We start from the raw sequence: 19,090 nt of genomic DNA on the forward strand, positions 1-19,090 counted from the left end.
AAAAAAGAGCATGATAACAACCAGTGAATGACAATGCCTATGTGGCATAGCTTTCCGGTATGAGTTTTGGCTTTTGATTGAGAAAAAAATAATGCCCTTCTTTTATGGAATGAGATGAAAGATGCCATTCGTTTAAACCTAAAACAAACTCAAGCCCCCCAACTGTGCTGACAGCATACCAATGGCACAAGATGTAGTTCCATCAGAAAGAAACCTGGTTGTAGCAACAGAGACAAACAGTCTGGAAGAAAGGAGCTTCTTCGTTGTCATTAGCTCAAGTGAATTTGCATTACAACTATGAAAATTCTTTTTTATCTTTCCATTCTCAGAGAGTTGATAACATTCCAGAATACTCTTCAAAGGTTCTTAAGATTATTGGATTAAACTGTTGACCTAAACAAGGCGTACACTATCATGTTGATGAATCGAACATTAGTAAACCAACTGAATAATCAATGCACTTGCTCTGTGCTTCATTCTTGATGATTGCCAGCTACTGTCAGGAAACTGAAAGCAAGATACGAAAAGGTACTACCCCTTTGAACATCTTGTGGGTGGATTAAGAGAGAAACTTTTGCATATATAATACATTTCATTGTAACTAAGGTGGGAAGGGTCCTTCTTGACAATGAAATGAGCTGTTGAATCACAATGTTCCAAGCAAATCCCTTAGCTTTCTGAAAAAGCCAGGCTTTTCATGCAAGTACTCTTTTACAAAAATTAATACAGTCTAACCAACCATGTATGACGATCAGCAGAAGCTGGCATAGTCAACAAAACCCTCCGTCATGCTAAAGTATATATCCTTGGAGGCACAATCATACCAAGTACGACTTACTAATCAAAACTGGCGCTTTCCCCTAGCACTAAATTCACCAAGGATGCAGATTATCATCCTGAAAGAGTCATCTCTGGATACAAACAGTGATTGTGGTCTGATCAAGATGAGTAAAAAGATAAGTGCTTATGAGCTCATAAGGGGGGCATTAATTCATAATGTTTTATTACTTTATTGTTATTGGATGCTGACAAAGAAAGAAAAGCAACATAATGATTCAATTTACACATTCACGTTCCCTATTTCCCTTTGAAATAAAAAAGCATAATCTTTATATTTCATTCCAATGAACTTCATCCATGAATAGATCACTCCAACCACGCTCTAATGTGCCTAAATATCCTGCATCATCATCAACAATAGAAATATAGTTTCTCAATGGAGGAGCAGCAGGTACTTCTAATGATTCATCCTCATCCGTAAATGAATCGTACTCCATCATCATCATATCTTCTTCTTCTTCATGATCTTTTTCTGCTCCTCTGTCATTTACTCTATTTGTAGTTGTCGAAAGGGATAATTGAAATGCTGTTGATGACGTTGTATTGGATATATTGGATGATAATGCGTTTGTACTTTTATGAAAATGAAATCGTTTTGAAGAATGAGACTAGGAGTACTCTCTTTTTAACAATTAAATATGACTAAAGATGAATAAGCGTACCTCTTCTATTGTATCATCCTCTATTTTACGTTTGAGTGAATGTATGTTTTTATTTACAACTAGTAAGAATTATTAATAACGCTAAAAGGGGTCACTGGCTCGTCTTTTATATATCTTACTGCATTGGTTGAATGAGTCCATGGTATCCTTTTTATATAGTAATCGTTGGTGAACAAACAGACGAGAAAGAAACAGGTGAAATAAATATAAAAAAAAAAATGCGAAGTCACGTTTTACTGGTTATTAACAGAAAACTTCATCTCACTAAAGCAACCTTTATCAGCAATTGGATTATCAGTACACTTTGCATTAATTCATTAATGTTGTTAACACAAGCCCGTCGGTTTATCCAAGTCTTTTGAAAAGCCTTGTAATCTTTCCAAAACATTAAGCAATGAATGCTTCAAAAACCGCGTTCAAAAATAGGCATTCACTGTCTGTCATATGGCATAAGTATATTGAGTACATCCGCCTGCCAACTGGATATACAGTGATCTGTTTCTTTACAGACAAAATGATACGCTTCCATAAAGTTAGCCTTTCTCACAGTAAAAGGGAATAACGCAACTCAGATCACGAAAAGAACTTCAGATCAGTACAAGCACCGCTATTTAATAGACAGCATAAATAATGTGTACCTATTCCTTACTCACTCAAGAGCATGTATCCAAGTTATTCACTTTCTGAATACAGCGTGTGGATGACCCATACAGTAATGAGATGCACTCTTATCAAGATGTCATTATGGAGCAGTTGCCGATATTTAACAATATTAAAATTAATATTAATATTAATGAACCTATCACACATTTGTTCTTGGAAGAGTGCGACTCCCTATTTACAAAAGCTTCTAGAATAAATATCCTTTACATGACAGATAAACAAAATGACCTGTAAGATTATACACAAGAGTTATTGTTACATATATGAATAGCTTAGGATTAAAATAACAGATATGACATTGGTTACGATCACGTTTGCCCTTTCCTTTTTATTTTTTCCCATTCAAACTAAACCAGTTTGGAATGATAACATGTCCCTGGACGCCATATTCTTTATAAAAGCCGGTCATTGAAAGCAAGCCCTATTCAAGAGCAAATTGATATTACTTTACACATTGTTCATTGAGTGTGTGAGCTTGGTTCTCGTTTCAAGTTGAACATGATAGGTTCATTATATCATAGCGCCACAGGGGGCACGCGTAGGAATTTACCTGCCTGTTTGATACACATGCACCTGTCCGGACAGGGTTCTTCCTTTTTAATGTAGATCGACGAGTAAACTCCGTGCTTTTTTAGGAAATAATGAACTTTTTCTAAAGTATCCCAGAGATAAAGTTACACTAATGGTGATCACACAACGATTTTGCTAGATTTTGTTAGTAGATAACTAACCTTTACACGCGTAAACACGTACTTGATGACGATAGATATTAAAGCAAGGTTGAGTTTGCCTATCAAGGCAAACTCTAGTCGAGATCTCATACTTGGTGAATGCAAGGAAAGAAAGAAAATAAAAAGTAGATTGATATCGTTCGTGTTACCTGTACAGTTATGGAGTACAATGAAAAAAAAAAAAAAGCTTCAATGAAATAAAGAAAACGACGCGATTTACACCTTTGTTATTGGCATTAATTGTTCTAAAATCATATGCGGTTGAATAAGGTGACGGTAATCAACATCACTAAGCAAATATTTATTTAATAATAGAAAGGAGGAAGAACAGACTTATGCGCATTGTATTTTGCACATGATTAAAAGCAACCAGTAAAAGGAGAATGATGCCCTTGAATAAACACGTCTTTGGCCGTGACTTGGAAATTACTATGAAAATTTGTCTCCCATAAAGAAGAAATAAGATGGCGTAACAAAGTTGCATGAAACCATTATGAGGTATTGTAACATACATTCCTCCTTTTTTTTATTATAATAAGAAAACCATTAGAGTTTCTATAAAAGAGTGTTTGTTATTTTTAATTGTGTATAAAAAGGGTGCTTTCTAGAAATTGATCTATCCTTACGATCGAGGATAGAAATATAGTTCATCGATAGTGTAACACCATCCGAAGAAGGGGTTAAAATAAAGAAATACCCCACAGTCAGATTCAATGCAAAAAGTTGACGCCATTGGGTACCTTCATAAGCCAGTAATTACCGGAAAAGAGCACGAGAGTCATACCAAAAAGTTACGCCCAACTTTGTGGAAATGAACCTTCGATTCTCGGTCAAGGGATCAACCGACCTGTGCAACATGTAATAATTTACAAATGAACAATAATGGGTTCAATAGACAGCTAAAATGAGCCCCCTGCGACTAAAAATAAAAAGAAAAAGTCAATGAACCAAAAATAAAAGTATAAATATCTCTTTCTTTTCTCTCTCTTTTTTTCTTATTTATATCTTAATATGAACTACCCTATTGCTGGCTGGCTATGCAAATTGAATTCATTGCCCTTTAAAAGATCAAGATGGGTGCCTCGCTATTTTATATTACTTGACTCAGAACTACGGTGTTATAAAGACGAAGTAAATGTTTATATGCTTATAGGATTTGATGATATTAACATATTAATCTATAGTTTACAGCAACACCATCACATATTCTAGATCTACATGAAATACTCCAAATCACACTTTATCCACAGCGTCCATTCACATTCAAACTTGAAACGGTTGATCAGGATAAACCATGGATCATGGCTTGCAATTCAAGGCACGATATGATGAAATGGATGAAAGCAATTGAATGCAAGATGACACCCGTATCACCTATTCGCATTGATGAAAAGAGTATATCCCCCGATGTCTATCGAGTACCTACCCTATCGCTTCGATGCACTAATTTAACGCCTCAAGATCAACCAAAGAAAATATCCTTACTCGAACGAAGAAACAAAACGCTTGTGCCTATCATCACCCAACCTCTTTACCAATCCATGTCACCTAGTACGAGTACTACTGTTAGTACAATTGATACCGCCTGTTCTACATCACCTACGTCTCCCAAACATTCAATCACTCCTTCTCCTACTGGTGCTGTGTTATGCACTTGTATGTCTTTTAAAGAATCAAGTAAACCAATATCAAAAACACCTTTTAAAAAAAGCCTAAGCCTCATCTCACCTTTACAAAAGTATTTATCAGAAGTATCACCGACGTATTTAACTTATAAGAAACGATTTAGACTTTAATAAAAAAACACCAAGTATATCCTTTTTTTTTTTTCATTCACACATTTTATTGATATTAAGGCAAAGCTAAATCTTCAAGACTTAGTTCTTCGCCACCAGGTCTTTGTTTCAAGGCATTTATATCTAACAAACTTTCTTTTTCTGCATAAAGTGTTTTATAAGCCGTCTTGATCGTCACTTCAGATACACCAGCCACATGAGCAATTTCCCTTGTTGATTTAGGTTGACGATAAAGGTAGGAAACAAGATAGATACAGGCAGCTGCCACTGAGATAGGTGATTTACCTGCGAGCGTACCAAGATCTTTTACCCGTCTCACCAAGTCAATACCTGCTTTCTGAACATAGTTTGGTAATTGCAAATTAGAGCAGAAACGAAGCATGAGATCTTCTGAATTCATAATTGTTGTGTTGGTTTGTAATTTCAATTGAAGTGATTTACAACAGCGTCCAATCTCTTTTTTAGGTACACGTGTCAAGGCGCAGATTTCTCTGAACGTACGGCCGACTTTTTCTTGACGACAGGCAATAAAGATACAAGCAGCAATGATAGCATCACTTGATTTTCCTCGTAATAGTTTTTCGTCTTCCACACGTTTATATAATTGCTTCGCTGTGTCACTCACAATCTTTGAGAGTGAGATTGAATCACACATGGCGCCAATCTCTTTATATGCTTGAACAAGGTTACGTTCACCTTTAACAGCTGTAGCTCTTCCGTGGACCTTGTTCAAGTCCTTAGCCGCACCTGTTCCACCGTCTCTTCTGGAAATAACCGTATCTAGCTGGTTACCGTCCAGTAGTGGATTTGCTGCAGCACCTACACGAGAGGGATCCTATGGAAGATATAAACAATGACTATATTAAAAAAAGCTATTTAATACATACATCTCCTTCATCATTAGCAAATGTTCTCCATTCCGATCGAGTGTCGATGATTCGGTCACCAAGCACAAGTCCACAATCACCACATACTAAATCGCCAGAAGCAAACTCTTCAACAATGTGTGGTGGAGTCAATTTGCAATCTGGACACATCAAGTTTATATTGAGATTGGGTTGAAATGCTTTAGGTTTCCCTTCATCTTTGTTGTTGGGTTCACGTAAAGGAAATGGAATAGCAGAAGCCATTGTGTTTGTATTGAAATGTGAATGAAAAAAAAAAAAAGCAAAAAAAAGTAAAGATTGCTAATGAAAGAGGGTTTGTTTATTCCTTTTGGCTTCTCTCTTTTAAATTTTTACAGAAAAAAAAATAAAAGAGGGAAAAAAAGCAGCTTATTAATGGCGCAGCTCAAAGGAATGAATTTATTATTTTTATTCTCCTTTCCGATAGGACAATAAATAGAACAAATCAAATTAAGAATAATAAAATTAATCAATTTTTTGCACCACAACTTACTGGAAACCATATAAATTAGTCAGTAAATAGAGGATAATTTTGCTGGCGGGGTTGTCAAGTCTTCGGACCTCTGACACTTATTAAAATTGGAACGATACAGAGAAGATTAGCATGGCCCCTGCACAAGGATGACACTAAACTTCTGAGACGGATGCTCTACGGAGCAACATTTTTTTTGTTTTTTTTCGAAGGTGATGATGTCGGCATAACGCAAGAATTCTTATTTCACGACGTCAGTTATTCAAGGAACGTTGCTGTTGATTTTTCTTTAACTTTGATTACTGAAGCGAATTCGGTTCAAATCTTTCACTTTTGAAAAGTCAATCATTCAACAACTGAGTCAATTAGCCTTTTCACTTATTTTCTCTCGCTTTTCTTTCAAAAAAAAAAAAAAAAAAGTTAATTGCTTACATTGTCTTTTCTCCTTGCTTTTACTCTAAACCTTTTAGCGTTTGTTGATCTTTAATTATAAGACCTGTGTCGTATCCGAACACAATTCATGCTTATTGAAACTAAGGAAATTACCCTTACAACAACACTTACTAGTACATAACATCATTTCTTGATTCAGATGTCACAGTCGTAAAACTAGGAAACTCTTAATTAAGCTACTTTACCCCAGAACAACTGTTAGACCCACGTCAACTATAATCCCACAGTAAACTTGAATAGTATAAATAAGAACCACTCTTTATCAACAAAAAGGATTAATTCAATCTTACTGTATCTTATTGTCTATTACTACTTTTATATTATCACAACCCGATAGTCACTGCACTCTTTAATTCTACCTAAAAGCATATCGTATCTTAAATCGTCATATTACACAAACTGTTACATTACTATTTTAGCATTGAAGGAATGGTGGAGATTCTTTCAAAGTAACTGCATTATGCATCCCATTATGATAAGTCGAATTCATCTCGATGAACTCTTTGAAATGGAACCACTCAAGTGAATTCGTTTAGAAAACTTAAAAAAGTAATAATGATATATAGATAAAGCATTATCTGGAAAATATATTATCTTTGTATTAACCTATATCATATACCTTTTTCTTTTAAGTAAGTCTCTTTTGCTTATAAAAGAACAGGCCTTATTTTTCTTATTTTGCTAATTACGTTACTTAATAATAACCTCACGTATTTTTATAATTCTATATTTACTTTTGTAAAACTATATACTTGATAATGAGTCTCTGCTTGATCTTTACACAAAACAATGTTTAGCAATAACAAGCTTTTAATATCAAAAATGTTTAAGCATGTTCATCTACTTATCCTATAGTTAGGACATTAACTTAAATTCTTTTATCTACAGACAAGAGCTTTTCCAAAAAACTAAAAATTACAATAACACGAAGGTTACACCCGATTGTGCGGACTTTTGTTCAAGATCGCTTAATTTAACAATCTCGGTATTATGAAAACTTTATTATTTTGAAAAAGGCTGAAAAGATAGACGCCAAAAGCATAAAGGTACTCCCTCTTTTTGAAATCAAGTCAAAACAATTCAATTCATATTTTTATCTTTTTATTCTAATAAATAGGTAACCTTTTGTGATAAACCTTTCTGATATCTTTGTCTTTATTCATCTTACATTTGATCTTATTTACAAGGTCTGGTGATCACTTTAAACGTCCAAGCTTACAAAAAAAAATAAGAAAACTCTTTGACTTAACAATAACTCGCTTAATTTTCGAAAAATGAAGACTTCTTTTTTACGCATTTTTACTATTTAATCTTTTTATATTGTTTATAGCAATAATTCCATTGTAAACAAGATTCATGAACTTGCACCTAATAGTATCTTCAACCCACATAGTGTCACACAATGCTATCAAACAATGTTATTAATTCTCCTCTTATTTTACCCATATAAATAATCCAATATTCTGGAAAGAGAAAAAATAGATATCTGCTCCAGTTAGAGCGCTTTTATGTTCTCTTAAATCGAGCTTTCTGTTGCTAGCTATAAATGTGTCTTGCTTTTGGTGCTTTTTTGTTCAAACATATTGAATTTACATTCAAGAATGATCCAATGTTCGTTGATGTGCTCAAAAGCGGATATCAGGTCCATTCTCTTGGTCATGCTAACTTTTAGAGCACGATGACTGCTTTCTGATCTCTGCATCGTAAGACAGCTGTAGTGAGTCAACTTTTTTGTAAGGTGGGCTACTCATTTCTCTTTCATTGGTAACCAATTATTGGTAAAGTAATTATGGGCTTTGTACTTTCCATACAATCATCTAAGCCCTTCCTCACTTTATCGTTAACAAAATCTGTTGTGTTTTCAGAGTCTTGTGCCTTGTCCATATAAACATCCAGACAGCTGTTAAAAAAGTCGACATCTTCAGAAGGGAGCTTTTTTTTTTTTTTTTTTTTTTTTTTTTTTTTTTTCAAAAAAATTGATGCATTCATGCTTGAAAATTGGCCAAAAGCCCATTTTGACAGTGACCTTTAACCTCAAAAACGATTACTTTTTACCGGTGATTAGAGAGGTGACGTTTAATGAATAAAGAAACTTCAATCTAAACAGTATTATGCTCATTTTAACTATCTTGTAAAGACATTTTTTTAACTTTACTTTAAAAATGTAAGCCTTGTACATGATCTGAAAGCCTCGTTGAGAATAAACACAAATATAATGTGCTGTTCTAAAGTTCTAAAAACCACATGAATGTTTTCATATTTGAACATATATTATTTTCTATTAATAAATGTCTCTTTATTTCTACATTTCCTTTCCTTTGTTCTATTGACTTTATGATGAAATACTCTTATTGGTATTAAGTACAAGTTGCATAAAAAGAGAAAAAGATAATCGCTTGGCAACAAGGATAAATTTCATTTGATAGGCTATAATGTATCTCAATTCTGATTGGCTTTGATCTGTTATTTTTTTTTTATAACTTTTTCCTTGTTATTTTCCTTCTTTCCTTCGTATTAATTGACTATTTGGTGTGAAGTTGGTTATGGCGTATATAAAGAGATCTTGCTACAAGTGCGGAAACGGTATGTTTGGAAAAAATCTACGTGTGTGTGCATACTCTTAATTTTTTATTTCTCTAGTTGGACATTTTGCTAATGTGTGTCCAGAAGCTGAAAGACTTTGCTATAACTGTAAGCAACCCGGACATTTGTCTGCAGAATGCAACAATCCCAAGGTTATTGAGCCTAAGCAGTGCTTTAATTGTGGAGGAGGTAAGATTAAACGAGAATTTGACCAAGTTGAGCTTAATCAAACGCGCAATGTGCTTATTCTAGTGGGTCATATTCAATCACAGTGCACGAGTGACCGTTCTGTCAACAAGACGAACAGAAACAAGCCTCAGTGTTTCAATTGCCAACAATATGTAAGATTATTGTTTTTGATTTACCAATGATGGAGGGAACAATGTTACTAAATTAGTTTATATATATTAGGGTCATGTAGCTAAACATTGTACTCAGCCTCCACAGCCTAGAGAACGTCGTCGCAGCAGCAGCAGCAGCAGCAACAATAACAACAACAGCAATAACAATAATGTTATTCCACGTAAGCCTCGTATGAACACTAGAAACAGACAAGTTATTTGTCACAAGTGTGGTGGGATCAATCATTTTGCAAAGGATTGTAAGGCAAGCGACATTCTTTGTTATAATTGCAACAAGTATGGTCACATTGCTCGCGAATGTCCTATTACAATGTCATCATCAAAGCCTGATTACCCAAAGAAGCGTAACAGCGGCAAGGCTTGCTATGTATGTGGAAAGGTTGGACATATTGCTCGTAACTGCTTTGTAGCCAAGAGACAAAGAGACGATGAAAGCGAAGGAGAAGGAGAAGAACATGAAGATGAAACTGAGTCTGAAGAAGAAGAATCCTATGATGAAGAAGACGAAGAAGATGAAGAAGAAGATGAAGAAGAAGAAGAAAGAGTAAAGTCAGAAAAGCAAGAGGTCAAGGATAACAGTAAACATTAGACATTTCTTTTTTGAAAAATATTCGTCGGAATTTTAAAATAAATGGTCGGTATGCGGAGATTGAACGTTTATCTTTATTTTTTTTTCTGCTCTTTCCAGGCATTTCCCCTTCTTTTTTTCTTTTTCTTTTTTCATATTATGAATAGATTATTAAAGTTATTAGTTGTATCGTTTACCCTCTTTGCTGTTGTCAGTAGTCAGTTAGATGATCCAGTTGAACAAGTAATTGAAATGAAAAAGAGAGAGGGAGGAAGGCTTGCTTTTTATTATTCTTACATTATTGTTGCATAGTTGGTAGATGCGAATATTGCATCTGTGGATTCATCTGTCAATGAATTAGATCATGACAATACAATCAAGATTGAAAAATCCTTTTTTCTATCTCTGCTCATGATTATTGTTTCTGAAATTGGTGACAAGACCTTTTTAATTGCTGCCATTATGGCCATGAAGCACTCTCGCCTTGTTGTCTTTTCTGCTGCATTTTCCTCATTGGTCCTCATGTCCGTTCTTTCAGCTTTCCTTGGTCATGTTGTGCCTAATCTCATTCCTAAACAGTATACTGATATCTGTGCCTCTATTCTGTTCCTTTGTTTTGGCGTCCGTATGTTTTATGAAGCCTATCATTTAGAAAAAGGAGCTGAAAATGAAGAGATGGCAGAAGTAGAGGAAGAACTCAAGACAGTTGAAGATCGTGAACGATCTAGTAAGCTGGAAGAACTTGAAGTCGGCGGATTGGAAGCTGCAGCTCATGTTCCTAGCAGTAAAGCAGAGCATGCCAAAGAAGGATTGATGAATTTGATGCAACTAGTATTTTCACCTGTGTTTGTTCAAACCTTTGTCTTGACCTTTTTAGGTGAATGGGGTGATCGATCTCAAATTTCTACTATTGCCTTGGCTGCTGCTAATGTAAGTTGTTCTTTATATATTTTTATGGGCTTATAATAATCATGATTTGTAGAACATGTATTATGTTACCGCTGGTGTTGTTATCGGACATGGAATGTGTACAGTAGTCGCAGTGATTGGTGGTAGAATGTTGGCTTCAAAAATCTCTGTGAGAACAGGCAAGTAAAAAGGATGAAAGAGGTATATAGGTTTACTTATGATCTTTATAGTTACTTTTGCTGGCGCACTTCTTTTCATTGCCTTTGGTGTCTTTTATGGTGTTAATGCTTATCATAATTATTGATTCTTTTATATATAGCACACACAAAATATACATATAACATATATATATACATTACATATGCCGCATTATTACTAATCATTACGCACACATATATACACTTTTGTAACAATGTAGCTTCAATAAATAACGATAGACTCTTGTAAAGTTAAGATGATCATTCTTGAAACATATCTCTTTTTCTCTCACACAGCAATGGCGCAATTGTGTAATGAAATGGTTAATCATTCATGCAACAAAGCATTATATAAATCGTGACTTTTTATATACATATTTTTTACTGCTTCCCTTGCCCTTTTTTTTATTTATTCTTTCTTTTTATCTTTTTAAAAAACATGGTTCTCAGACTTGGTGACACTGCTCCTGGTAAAGAAAGAGGACAGGGCGGTTCATACTCAATATTAACCACTATGTATACAAATAGACTTTGAAGCAAAGACAACTAAAGGTGATATCAAATTTCACGAATTTATTGGTGATAAATGGACTATTCTCTTTTCTCATCCTGCTGATTTTAGTAAGTATTCCAATTTATATTTATATACATAATCAATTTATGACGCGCGTTAATGTATAGCGCCTGTATGCACTACCGAACTTGGCCTTGTCGCTGCTCTTCAAGATGAATGGGATAAGCGTAACGTGAAGGTGATTGGCCTCTCTGCCAATGGTCTTGACGAACACGAAAAATGGATTGCTGATATTAATGAAATTAGCCATGTTCAGCTCAATTTCCCCTTGATTGCTGATGCTGATCGTAAGGTCTCTGAGCTATATGACATGTTGGATCATCAGGTATAAAGTGTAAAGAGGGGGCCCAAGGTGTGATTTTTTATGCTCACAGATAGCTCATAGGATGCAACCAATGTGGATGCAAAGGGTATTCCATTTACTATTCGCTCCGTCTTTATCATTGATCCTAAAAAGACAATCCGATTGATACTCACTTACCCTGCCTCTACTGGTCGTAATTTTGATGAGATATTGCGTGTGGTCGATTCTCTTCAGTTGGGTGACAAGCACCGTATTACCACTCCTGGTAACTGGAAGAAGGGTGACGATGTCATCGTTCATCCTTCAGTCTCTACCGAAGAAGCTCAAAAACTATTCCCCAAGGGTGTCAAGGTCATCAAACCTTATTTACGTTTAACCCCTTCTCCCTTTTAAATATCAATATACATGTCATGTTCTATTTAACTATTATTCGATTTTTGATTGGATCATTTCATTTGTTGCATAATGATCTAGAGTCGACGTAAGCGGTTTAGTGTGTTTTGCTCATCTTTTATGTCATTTGTATATGTGTGTCCTTTTTTTTTTTTTTTTTCTTTTCCTTTTTTTCATTTTTCTCTTACGCATCATGGATATCGGTGAATTAAAGAATCCTTTTTCAAAAGACGCAGACACCAAGAATACACAAACTGGTACTCATGGTCCATTCAAGATTGGTGATTATGACGAAAAATCTAAACCCAAACAACAAAGCAATGATAACACGACTCAAGATGATCGTAGTCTAACAGAACACATCAAAGACAAGCTAACTAAATAAACGTTTTTATTATTTCTTCTTTTCTTCTTCTTTCTCTTGTTTGGTCTCTGTGGCTACTTTTTCATTTGCTTCTGCAATATCTTGCTTCTTTGCCAATCTGAACACAATAAGAAATAATGCAACCACAACTCCAGTTGAGACGAGGACACTAGGTGAAGTGAATCTATACATGTGTGTATAAGTTATCTGTGTATATACATTATAAAAGACACGCTTACGACATTGGTGGTTTCTTATCTTTGGTCTCTTGAACATATCTTTCTTGACGGTGACCTGATTTAATATCGAGTAATTCTACGTCAAACACGAGAGTCGCTCCACCAGGAATAGCACCACCTGCACCGCGATCACCATAACCTAAATGAGGAGGGATGACCAATCGACGCTTTTCACCAATACACATTCTATGTTTGCGTGTAAGTCTTTTTATATATATTATCGTTTTTTTTTTCTGTACCCTACTAAGCCTTGGTCCCAGCCTTTGATGACTTGACCTGCCCCGAGAGTAAAGACAAAGGGCTCGTTACGATCCAAACTGCTGTCAAACTTGTTACCAGTGTCAAAAAGAGTACCGGTATAATGCATAGATAACTCATCACTATTGTATATATATTTTTTGTTCAGTTTCTAAAGCAATGAAGCATAATGTTTCTGTTATACCCATTGTGTGATTTCTGTGTGCATTCAGAAGCAGGAATTCTCTTTTTGACTCCTATGATGTGACATTTTGAGTTTATGAATCAATCAATCAAATAAACAAGAAACTTACCCACTTGGAGTTGAGTAGGAGGCTCTCTTAAAGCAGAAACAGAAGCAAGACCACCAAGCAGTAATAATAAACCAAAACGCATTGTTTACAAAGAATAAAAAAAAAAAGGGAAAATGCTGCAAACCCGTCATATTGATTTAAAAATTACACTTTTTATGCCGTGTGTGATAACCTGGTTGGCAGATAAATAAAGCTTTTTTTAATTATGTGCAGCACAAGTGTGTTTATAAATAAATAGTGTGTGTATAAATATATTTACAGAGATTATGTATTACATGACACTAGTTGAATGCGACTTGTTTACATTGTGGGATAGTTCAATAGAATCATGAACTTGAACAGATCTTATTTCTTCTGTTGATCCTAGTTTACAACTACTAGTACTACTACTGGCATCATTTCTTGCATGTGGTCCAGATATAGTCCATTGTACGGGTAAATCAAATGCCTGTGTTGCCAGTCGTTCACGTTGTTGTTGATGTTTGATATGTTCTAATTGAATTAATGCTTCTGCTGCAGTAGACGGGTGATGAGCATCGGGTCTTTGGTCAATGAGTGCTCCACTAAAGATCAATTGGATCTCCTCCAAAGATCGTCCCTTGATAAAGAGAAGTTATGAGGATCAATTCTGCTTCAATATATGACCTACTTACCCTAGTTTCAGGATAGAACAAATGAACAACAATGCCCATGAGCAAACACATACAGGCAAAGAATAAGTAAGTTCGCCATGATATGTTCTTAAACATGATGGGCGAAACCAGGGCGATGAATAAACTAAATAAATAACTACATGATGTCGTAACACCCATAGCATTGGCTCGTAACATTTGTGGATAGATTTCTGCAGGATATATCCAACCAATAGGTCCCCTAATCGTTTGAATTTAGTGTGATAGCATAATGTACATATTGATACATACCAACTTAGAGCAAAGACAGCTATGAATATACACAGCAGCACTGTCACAGTTATGGAGCCTCCTTTATTGGTGATGCTTGTATTAAAGCTCATGTTATTATCTATATGTTTTTCAGTCAGTGCCTTCTCAAACATGGCAGATACAATTGTAATGGCCACCATACAGACAGTCATTCCCAGAGCACCTGTGATCAATATTCGCCGTCTACCCCAACGATCGATCTAGTGTATGGTTAGTATGTATATTATGAAAAGCTGTTAATCGTAGTTACAAATAATATCACAAAAAGCGTCGCAACAAAGTTGACAAGTCCACCGATACCGTTGCTTAATAAAGCAGCGTAAATCTGAGATATTCCTGCACTTTCGATTATATGGGGGAAATAGAATCTGAAAACAAGTTTTAATATAGCGTATGTCCTTTTTTATATCACTTACAAAATGGCATTAATTCCAGATAGTTGAGTGAATGTGTGGATGCCTATGCCGAGCAACGTTCTTTTGCGATTGTTATCATTCCCTTTTGTAAGCAGGCTCAAGAATCTATGCTTATAAGCCATTTTATCAAAAGAAACGTCCTGAACAATACTTGTATATTCCATCCGCACATCCACATCGTTCTCATTTCCGCGCGATCTAAGTGAGGCCAATATCCTAAGTGCTTCTTCAGTTCGATCCTTGTAGATCAGCCATCTTGGGCTCTCAGGTATGAAATAGATACCAAAGAGGAGTAATCCTCCCGGAATGGTCTGCACACCTAATGATATTCTCCATGATCTCTCTCCTTCAATGTGGTATGTACCATACCCCGTCCAAAACGCAACACAGAATCCAAACGTAACAAAAATTTGGTACATTGTGATCAATCGTCCTCTGTTTTGTGGTTTGGCAATCTCGCTTTGATCTGTTTTATAAAGTGTTATTTACAGCATAGTATTCAAAAGTGAAGAATTACATAGAGGCACAAGCATAGCAAATATACTAAATAAAGAAAAGGTTAAACATGACCTTTTTAACTCTTTTTATATATTACCCAACGCCTAAGCCTGTCAGAATCCTACCTGCGAAAAAGGAAGGCGTATTTTGACCTGCAACTTGCACAATGCAGCCAATGGTGTGTATGATGCTAGCAACAAAAAGGAATTGTTTTCTACCTAATGCGTCTGCTACAAATCCTGATATCTATTGTAATCGTGATAATAAGAATAATGAATTTGCATATAATGTGAAAGCAACTACGCTTACAAATGAAGCAATAAAGGATGCTGCTAAAGGTACTGATATAATAGCATGTCCTGCTGGACTATCTTCATAGAAGCCATATTTCTTATCAAAGGATGGATAAACGAGAATGGATGTAAGAATTCCGCTGTCGTAGCTAGCAAAAGAAGATAGAGTCAGTACGAATAATATGCTGTATGTCTGATAGGTACCCATACTAACACACACAGAGAGAGAAATGGGTTAATGATGTATATATATATATATCAATATATAATATCAAACTTACCATAAATCCACCTAGTGATACAATGCTACAATATTTTATGTTAATTCAGACAGATAAAAACAAGATAATATGACAAGTTTATTTACCAACAAATAACATAGATTTTAAATTGTGAATCAAGTAACAGCCTCATGGACCGAGATTAGTATTTGACAATATATAGCCACACTTATTTGTTATCTACAGTGGCTTAAGGAGTAGAAAGGTGACAAGAAGTGTATGTGTGTGTTGTTATGTAAGAAAAAAAAAAAGAATAGCTATAAAAAGGAAAAAAAAGAAAGAAAGAGAGGGCGTTATGTAATTTAATGCGAAAGTTTGAGAGTTAATGAAATGGTTGGCTGCTGACATTCTATTGTTTCAACCATCCTCTGGGGGTGAAATATCACGCTCTTTGAATGACATGGTCCTTTAGTTTTATACCAATGACGCGGATAGAAACAAGTGAAATATATCATACATGTTTAATAATCAAAAGGTCTTTTATTTTCGCAAGTTGATATAACAAGTGTACCATCTGCTCAATGGCACTGCCAATAAACGATAATCCCTTTTTTCTCTTTTTTTACTTAGTCTTTTCTTTCTCAAGCACCATGGTTACATGGTTTGATGAATGAATGATGGATTGAAGGTAACTGAATAAATTTAAAGTATCCTGAGTAAATGACCCTAATTGTAATCATTAGTATTGTAATTTCTGCCTCCCAATTTATCATGTATGCTTTATTGTTCTCTTCTTCTTCTTCATCATTGCTTTATTTTGTAAAGCTTCTCGCATTACGCGCCTGAAAGGGTCTAACAAAGTATGTGTTGCATACAAAGACTAGAGCACAGCAATAATCAATGGTATAAGCTTTCCTTTTCTAGTTATGATCAGGTTGAGCCCATTCCCGTGTTGCTAGTAAAATAGATTGATCAATTGCTTGGTAATCCATTAAAGTACATAATAATGTTATCTCCATCCACGCACTGATAGTGATATGTGAATGAAGGTATATACATATGTATAGTGCGCAGAGAAGTAATTGATCTTTATCAAAGTGTCTATCCGAATAAGTAAAACAGTCCGGTAAGAAGGGGCAGTAATAAAGTTAATTTCTCTACAGGCTAATACATCACTGACAACGCTCTTTACTGCTTTTATACTAACTCTCTATTGCAGAAAGGAAGCATATATGCAATGTTCACATAGTCAAGAAAAGGCGTATAAAGCAATCACAATCACACAAGCTAACGTCATTTTGTGTCAACTTTATTTTGCTGTGTATTACAACTTATGTCACTTCTTTTCTTTTTCTAAATATCTATCTTTGTCTTTACCCAAATCATATGCTTGAATAGCTTTTAGTTATCGTAGCAAAACAAAAAGTCTTTAATTTATGCTAAAGATGCACCACAGCCACTTCACATGACGGTTAGTCCAAAAAAGAAATCGAGCCCCCTTCCTTGCCCAGGCGCAGACGCCCTTTCAAAACGACTATTTAGATGGGACCTTGCATTACCCAATCCTTCTATCCCACCCCTTTTTGCTTAATATTCTAAGCAGAAAATGGCAATTGTTTGTTCCTATGGCGAATCATCCGCTTGATAAAAATTCGTCTATTGTTTTGTATATGACATCAGTTTATTTGTAATAGGAACCCAAAGGAAAGGCAGAAATTTATACTCTATACACATATATACGGCGTACTTTTTTTTTTTTTTTTAAAAAAAAAAAAAAACATTCAGGCAAAGACAAACAAAAGATGATGAGGACTTATAAACTCTTCAAAGGGCATTTGCCTTTTCTCCTCCTTTATTAACAAGGCTTAAGAACACACAAGAAGCCATTTAAAGTAATCATAAACAATCAAAAGCTGAGTTACTTAAACTTTATCTTACACTGCCCGTTCCCCGCTTTTTTCCTTTTTTTTCTTTCTTTTTACACTTTTTCATGTCTCCTTTTAGTCATCTTTTTGTATCAAAGAGTCGTAAAGTACCTTTTGAAGTATCGATTATCATTAGAGATTTAGTGAATATACCACTTGTTAGTGGATACTATTATGTCAGTTGGAAATTAAAGCACGCAACACACACAGGAGGATCAACACCAAGGTTAATATGTGCACACATGTTCTAGTCTCATAGATACTAAGTTCATATAGTGTTCACATCAAGGACCACCAAGTAACATGGAATTATCCTATTAATACGATGTCAAAGTTAGTGATCGATAAACACCAAATGCTGAGTGATTGTGAACTCAAGTTGGAAATATACCAAAAAGGCGGTATCAAAATTGGTACGTTGAGCATCAACTTGTCTGAATATGCTGGTTCAGGTGTTATCACTGAGCGATACCTATTACAAGATTGTAAATTCAATTCTACGATAAAGGTACCCTGCAATGTATATATGTATATATTACTAACCATTCACTCACCCCCATCTTAGCTTACATTACGGATGAATACTAAATCCGATGGTTATCCACAATTCCAAACGCAAGTATATTGAAGTCAACAATGTTTATTTGCTAACATCTGCTTGATATAGTCCGCCCTTGTCAAGGAAGCAGATATTTAAAGATATCCCAACTGTTGTTCATGAGCGAAGTCTGGATATTCCACAACAATATAAACAACTAAGAAAGTCTCAGTCCGTGATGTCACTGGTAAATAATATAGAATTCAGCTCAATAATACCTATTAATTGTATATGCTATACAGCCAAAATATTGTAAAGTACAAAGTAATACACTAGATGAACCTTCACCGGTTGACTTGGTCGAACAATTGTTTGCACATTAGAGTTGTACTACATTTAAACATAAGCATAAATATATACATAATCATAAAAAAAAAGAAGCATAAAATAAATAGGGAGGAATGACTTTACTGTATGCCATGATGATTCACTTTTGATGAGGCCTACTTCCATACTTGGTTATGTATGAGCTAAATTGAAACAATATATTAATAAGTTGCGCGTAATATATTTCATATATCTTGGTTACCTAATGAATTTGCGCAGTTGGAAATACCATAAAAAGCAGGCCATTATCACTCTGTATCGCTCTTTTACCAAATTAGTCCTTCTCTAACGTTTTCTGTCAC

General features: G+C 35.0%; 10 protein-coding genes across 10 annotated transcripts; 6 read left to right on the forward strand and 4 right to left on the reverse strand.

Moving 5' to 3' along the window:
• Positions 1-1,109: 1,109 nt before the first annotated feature.
• RHIMIDRAFT_236407 (uncharacterized protein) lies at positions 1,110-1,643 on the reverse strand (the record flags this gene model as incomplete). The annotated part of the gene is made up of 3 exons (XM_023608546.1): positions 1,110-1,448; positions 1,503-1,561; positions 1,622-1,643. 3 exons carry the CDS (start codon positions 1,641-1,643, stop codon positions 1,110-1,112), a joined length of 420 nt encoding a protein of 139 aa, XP_023467039.1.
• Positions 1,644-3,876: 2,233 nt separating this feature from the next.
• On the forward strand, positions 3,877-4,736 carry RHIMIDRAFT_279050 (PH-domain-containing protein). The gene is made up of 2 exons (XM_023612813.1): positions 3,877-4,027; positions 4,081-4,736. Exons 1-2 carry the CDS (start codon positions 3,908-3,910, stop codon positions 4,690-4,692), a joined length of 732 nt encoding a protein of 243 aa, XP_023467040.1. The 5' UTR covers positions 3,877-3,907; the 3' UTR covers positions 4,693-4,736.
• Positions 4,716-5,952, reverse strand: RHIMIDRAFT_312596 (transcription initiation factor IIB). Its single transcript, XM_023614818.1, has 2 exons — positions 5,580-5,952; positions 4,716-5,527 (listed from the first exon to the last, which is right to left on the reverse strand). The coding sequence occupies exons 1-2, from the start codon at positions 5,820-5,822 to the stop codon at positions 4,748-4,750; spliced, it is 1,023 nt and encodes a 340-aa protein (XP_023467041.1). The 5' UTR covers positions 5,823-5,952; the 3' UTR covers positions 4,716-4,747.
• Positions 5,953-6,232: 280 nt separating this feature from the next.
• RHIMIDRAFT_279052 (uncharacterized protein) lies at positions 6,233-6,440 on the forward strand. Its single transcript, XM_023612814.1, has one exon. The coding sequence runs from the start codon at positions 6,242-6,244 to the stop codon at positions 6,404-6,406; it is 165 nt and encodes a 54-aa protein (XP_023467042.1). The 5' UTR covers positions 6,233-6,241; the 3' UTR covers positions 6,407-6,440.
• Positions 6,441-8,917: 2,477 nt separating this feature from the next.
• On the forward strand, positions 8,918-10,192 carry RHIMIDRAFT_118724 (uncharacterized protein). Its single transcript, XM_023605370.1, has 3 exons — positions 8,918-9,105; positions 9,163-9,446; positions 9,517-10,192. Exons 1-3 carry the CDS (start codon positions 9,066-9,068, stop codon positions 10,054-10,056), a joined length of 864 nt encoding a protein of 287 aa, XP_023467043.1. The 5' UTR covers positions 8,918-9,065; the 3' UTR covers positions 10,057-10,192.
• Positions 9,969-11,386, forward strand: RHIMIDRAFT_279054 (UPF0016-domain-containing protein). The gene is made up of 4 exons (XM_023612815.1): positions 9,969-10,278; positions 10,348-10,965; positions 11,018-11,123; positions 11,175-11,386. Exons 1-4 carry the CDS (start codon positions 10,195-10,197, stop codon positions 11,246-11,248), a joined length of 882 nt encoding a protein of 293 aa, XP_023467044.1. The 5' UTR covers positions 9,969-10,194; the 3' UTR covers positions 11,249-11,386.
• On the forward strand, positions 11,380-12,560 carry RHIMIDRAFT_225455 (thioredoxin-like protein). Its single transcript, XM_023607528.1, has 4 exons — positions 11,380-11,611; positions 11,670-11,762; positions 11,823-12,040; positions 12,101-12,560. Exons 1-4 carry the CDS (start codon positions 11,581-11,583, stop codon positions 12,410-12,412), a joined length of 654 nt encoding a protein of 217 aa, XP_023467045.1. The 5' UTR covers positions 11,380-11,580; the 3' UTR covers positions 12,413-12,560.
• A 246-nt stretch (positions 12,561-12,806) lies between these two features.
• On the reverse strand, positions 12,807-13,648 carry RHIMIDRAFT_201355 (FK506-binding protein 2B; the record flags this gene model as incomplete). The annotated part of the gene is made up of 5 exons (XM_023606532.1): positions 12,807-12,960; positions 13,016-13,201; positions 13,255-13,395; positions 13,458-13,509; positions 13,567-13,648. 5 exons carry the CDS (start codon positions 13,646-13,648, stop codon positions 12,807-12,809), a joined length of 615 nt encoding a protein of 204 aa, XP_023467046.1.
• Positions 13,649-13,837: 189 nt separating this feature from the next.
• RHIMIDRAFT_236414 (general substrate transporter) lies at positions 13,838-15,925 on the reverse strand (the record flags this gene model as incomplete). The annotated part of the gene is made up of 8 exons (XM_023608547.1): positions 13,838-14,164; positions 14,220-14,439; positions 14,490-14,710; positions 14,761-14,878; positions 14,927-15,392; positions 15,444-15,469; positions 15,522-15,670; positions 15,734-15,925. The coding sequence occupies 8 exons, from the start codon at positions 15,923-15,925 to the stop codon at positions 13,838-13,840; spliced, it is 1,719 nt and encodes a 572-aa protein (XP_023467047.1).
• A 1,890-nt stretch (positions 15,926-17,815) lies between these two features.
• On the forward strand, positions 17,816-19,029 carry RHIMIDRAFT_118834 (uncharacterized protein). Its single transcript, XM_023605372.1, has 5 exons — positions 17,816-18,089; positions 18,140-18,371; positions 18,429-18,478; positions 18,531-18,648; positions 18,704-19,029. The coding sequence occupies exons 1-5, from the start codon at positions 17,929-17,931 to the stop codon at positions 18,782-18,784; spliced, it is 642 nt and encodes a 213-aa protein (XP_023467048.1). The 5' UTR covers positions 17,816-17,928; the 3' UTR covers positions 18,785-19,029.
• The last annotated feature ends 61 nt before the right edge of the window (positions 19,030-19,090 follow it).

This window comes from Rhizopus microsporus (genome assembly GCF_002708625.1).
Source record: "Rhizopus microsporus ATCC 52813 unplaced genomic scaffold scaffold_6, whole genome shotgun sequence".
In the NCBI taxonomy this organism is placed as follows: Eukaryota; Fungi; Mucoromycota; class Mucoromycetes; order Mucorales; family Rhizopodaceae; genus Rhizopus; species Rhizopus microsporus.

Excerpts from the sequence above, each read along its gene's own strand:
- RHIMIDRAFT_118834 (XM_023605372.1), top strand. The coding sequence starts at position 17,929 with ATGTCTCCTTTTAGTCATCTTTTTGTATCAAAGAGTCGTAAAGTACCT. Across the intron at positions 18,479-18,530 it reads GGTTATCCACAATTCCAAAC|TCCGCCCTTGTCAAGGAAGC; the intron begins GCAAGTATATTG and ends TGCTTGATATAG. Across the intron at positions 18,649-18,703 it reads CTCAGTCCGTGATGTCACTG|CCAAAATATTGTAAAGTACA; the intron begins GTAAATAATATA and ends TATGCTATACAG.
- RHIMIDRAFT_279052 (XM_023612814.1), top strand. The coding sequence starts at position 6,242 with ATGCTCTACGGAGCAACATTTTTTTTGTTTTTTTTCGAAGGTGATGAT.
- RHIMIDRAFT_279054 (XM_023612815.1), top strand. The coding sequence starts at position 10,195 with ATGAATAGATTATTAAAGTTATTAGTTGTATCGTTTACCCTCTTTGCT. Across the intron at positions 10,966-11,017 it reads TTGCCTTGGCTGCTGCTAAT|AACATGTATTATGTTACCGC; the intron begins GTAAGTTGTTCT and ends CATGATTTGTAG. Across the intron at positions 11,124-11,174 it reads AAAAATCTCTGTGAGAACAG|TTACTTTTGCTGGCGCACTT; the intron begins GCAAGTAAAAAG and ends TGATCTTTATAG.
- RHIMIDRAFT_312596 (XM_023614818.1), bottom strand. The coding sequence starts at position 5,822 with ATGGCTTCTGCTATTCCATTTCCTTTACGTGAACCCAACAACAAAGAT. Across the intron at positions 5,528-5,579 it reads TTGCTAATGATGAAGGAGAT|GATCCCTCTCGTGTAGGTGC; the intron begins GTATGTATTAAA and ends TATCTTCCATAG.
- RHIMIDRAFT_118724 (XM_023605370.1), top strand. The coding sequence starts at position 9,066 with ATGGCGTATATAAAGAGATCTTGCTACAAGTGCGGAAACG. Across the intron at positions 9,106-9,162 it reads TTGCTACAAGTGCGGAAACG|TTGGACATTTTGCTAATGTG; the intron begins GTATGTTTGGAA and ends TTATTTCTCTAG. Across the intron at positions 9,447-9,516 it reads GTTTCAATTGCCAACAATAT|GGTCATGTAGCTAAACATTG; the intron begins GTAAGATTATTG and ends TATATATATTAG.
- RHIMIDRAFT_279050 (XM_023612813.1), top strand. The coding sequence starts at position 3,908 with ATGAACTACCCTATTGCTGGCTGGCTATGCAAATTGAATTCATTGCCC. Across the intron at positions 4,028-4,080 it reads TACGGTGTTATAAAGACGAA|TTTACAGCAACACCATCACA; the intron begins GTAAATGTTTAT and ends ATTAATCTATAG.
- RHIMIDRAFT_225455 (XM_023607528.1), top strand. The coding sequence starts at position 11,581 with ATGGTTCTCAGACTTGGTGACACTGCTCCTG. Across the intron at positions 11,612-11,669 it reads ACTTGGTGACACTGCTCCTG|ACTTTGAAGCAAAGACAACT; the intron begins GTAAAGAAAGAG and ends GTATACAAATAG. Across the intron at positions 12,041-12,100 it reads ATGACATGTTGGATCATCAG|GATGCAACCAATGTGGATGC; the intron begins GTATAAAGTGTA and ends GATAGCTCATAG.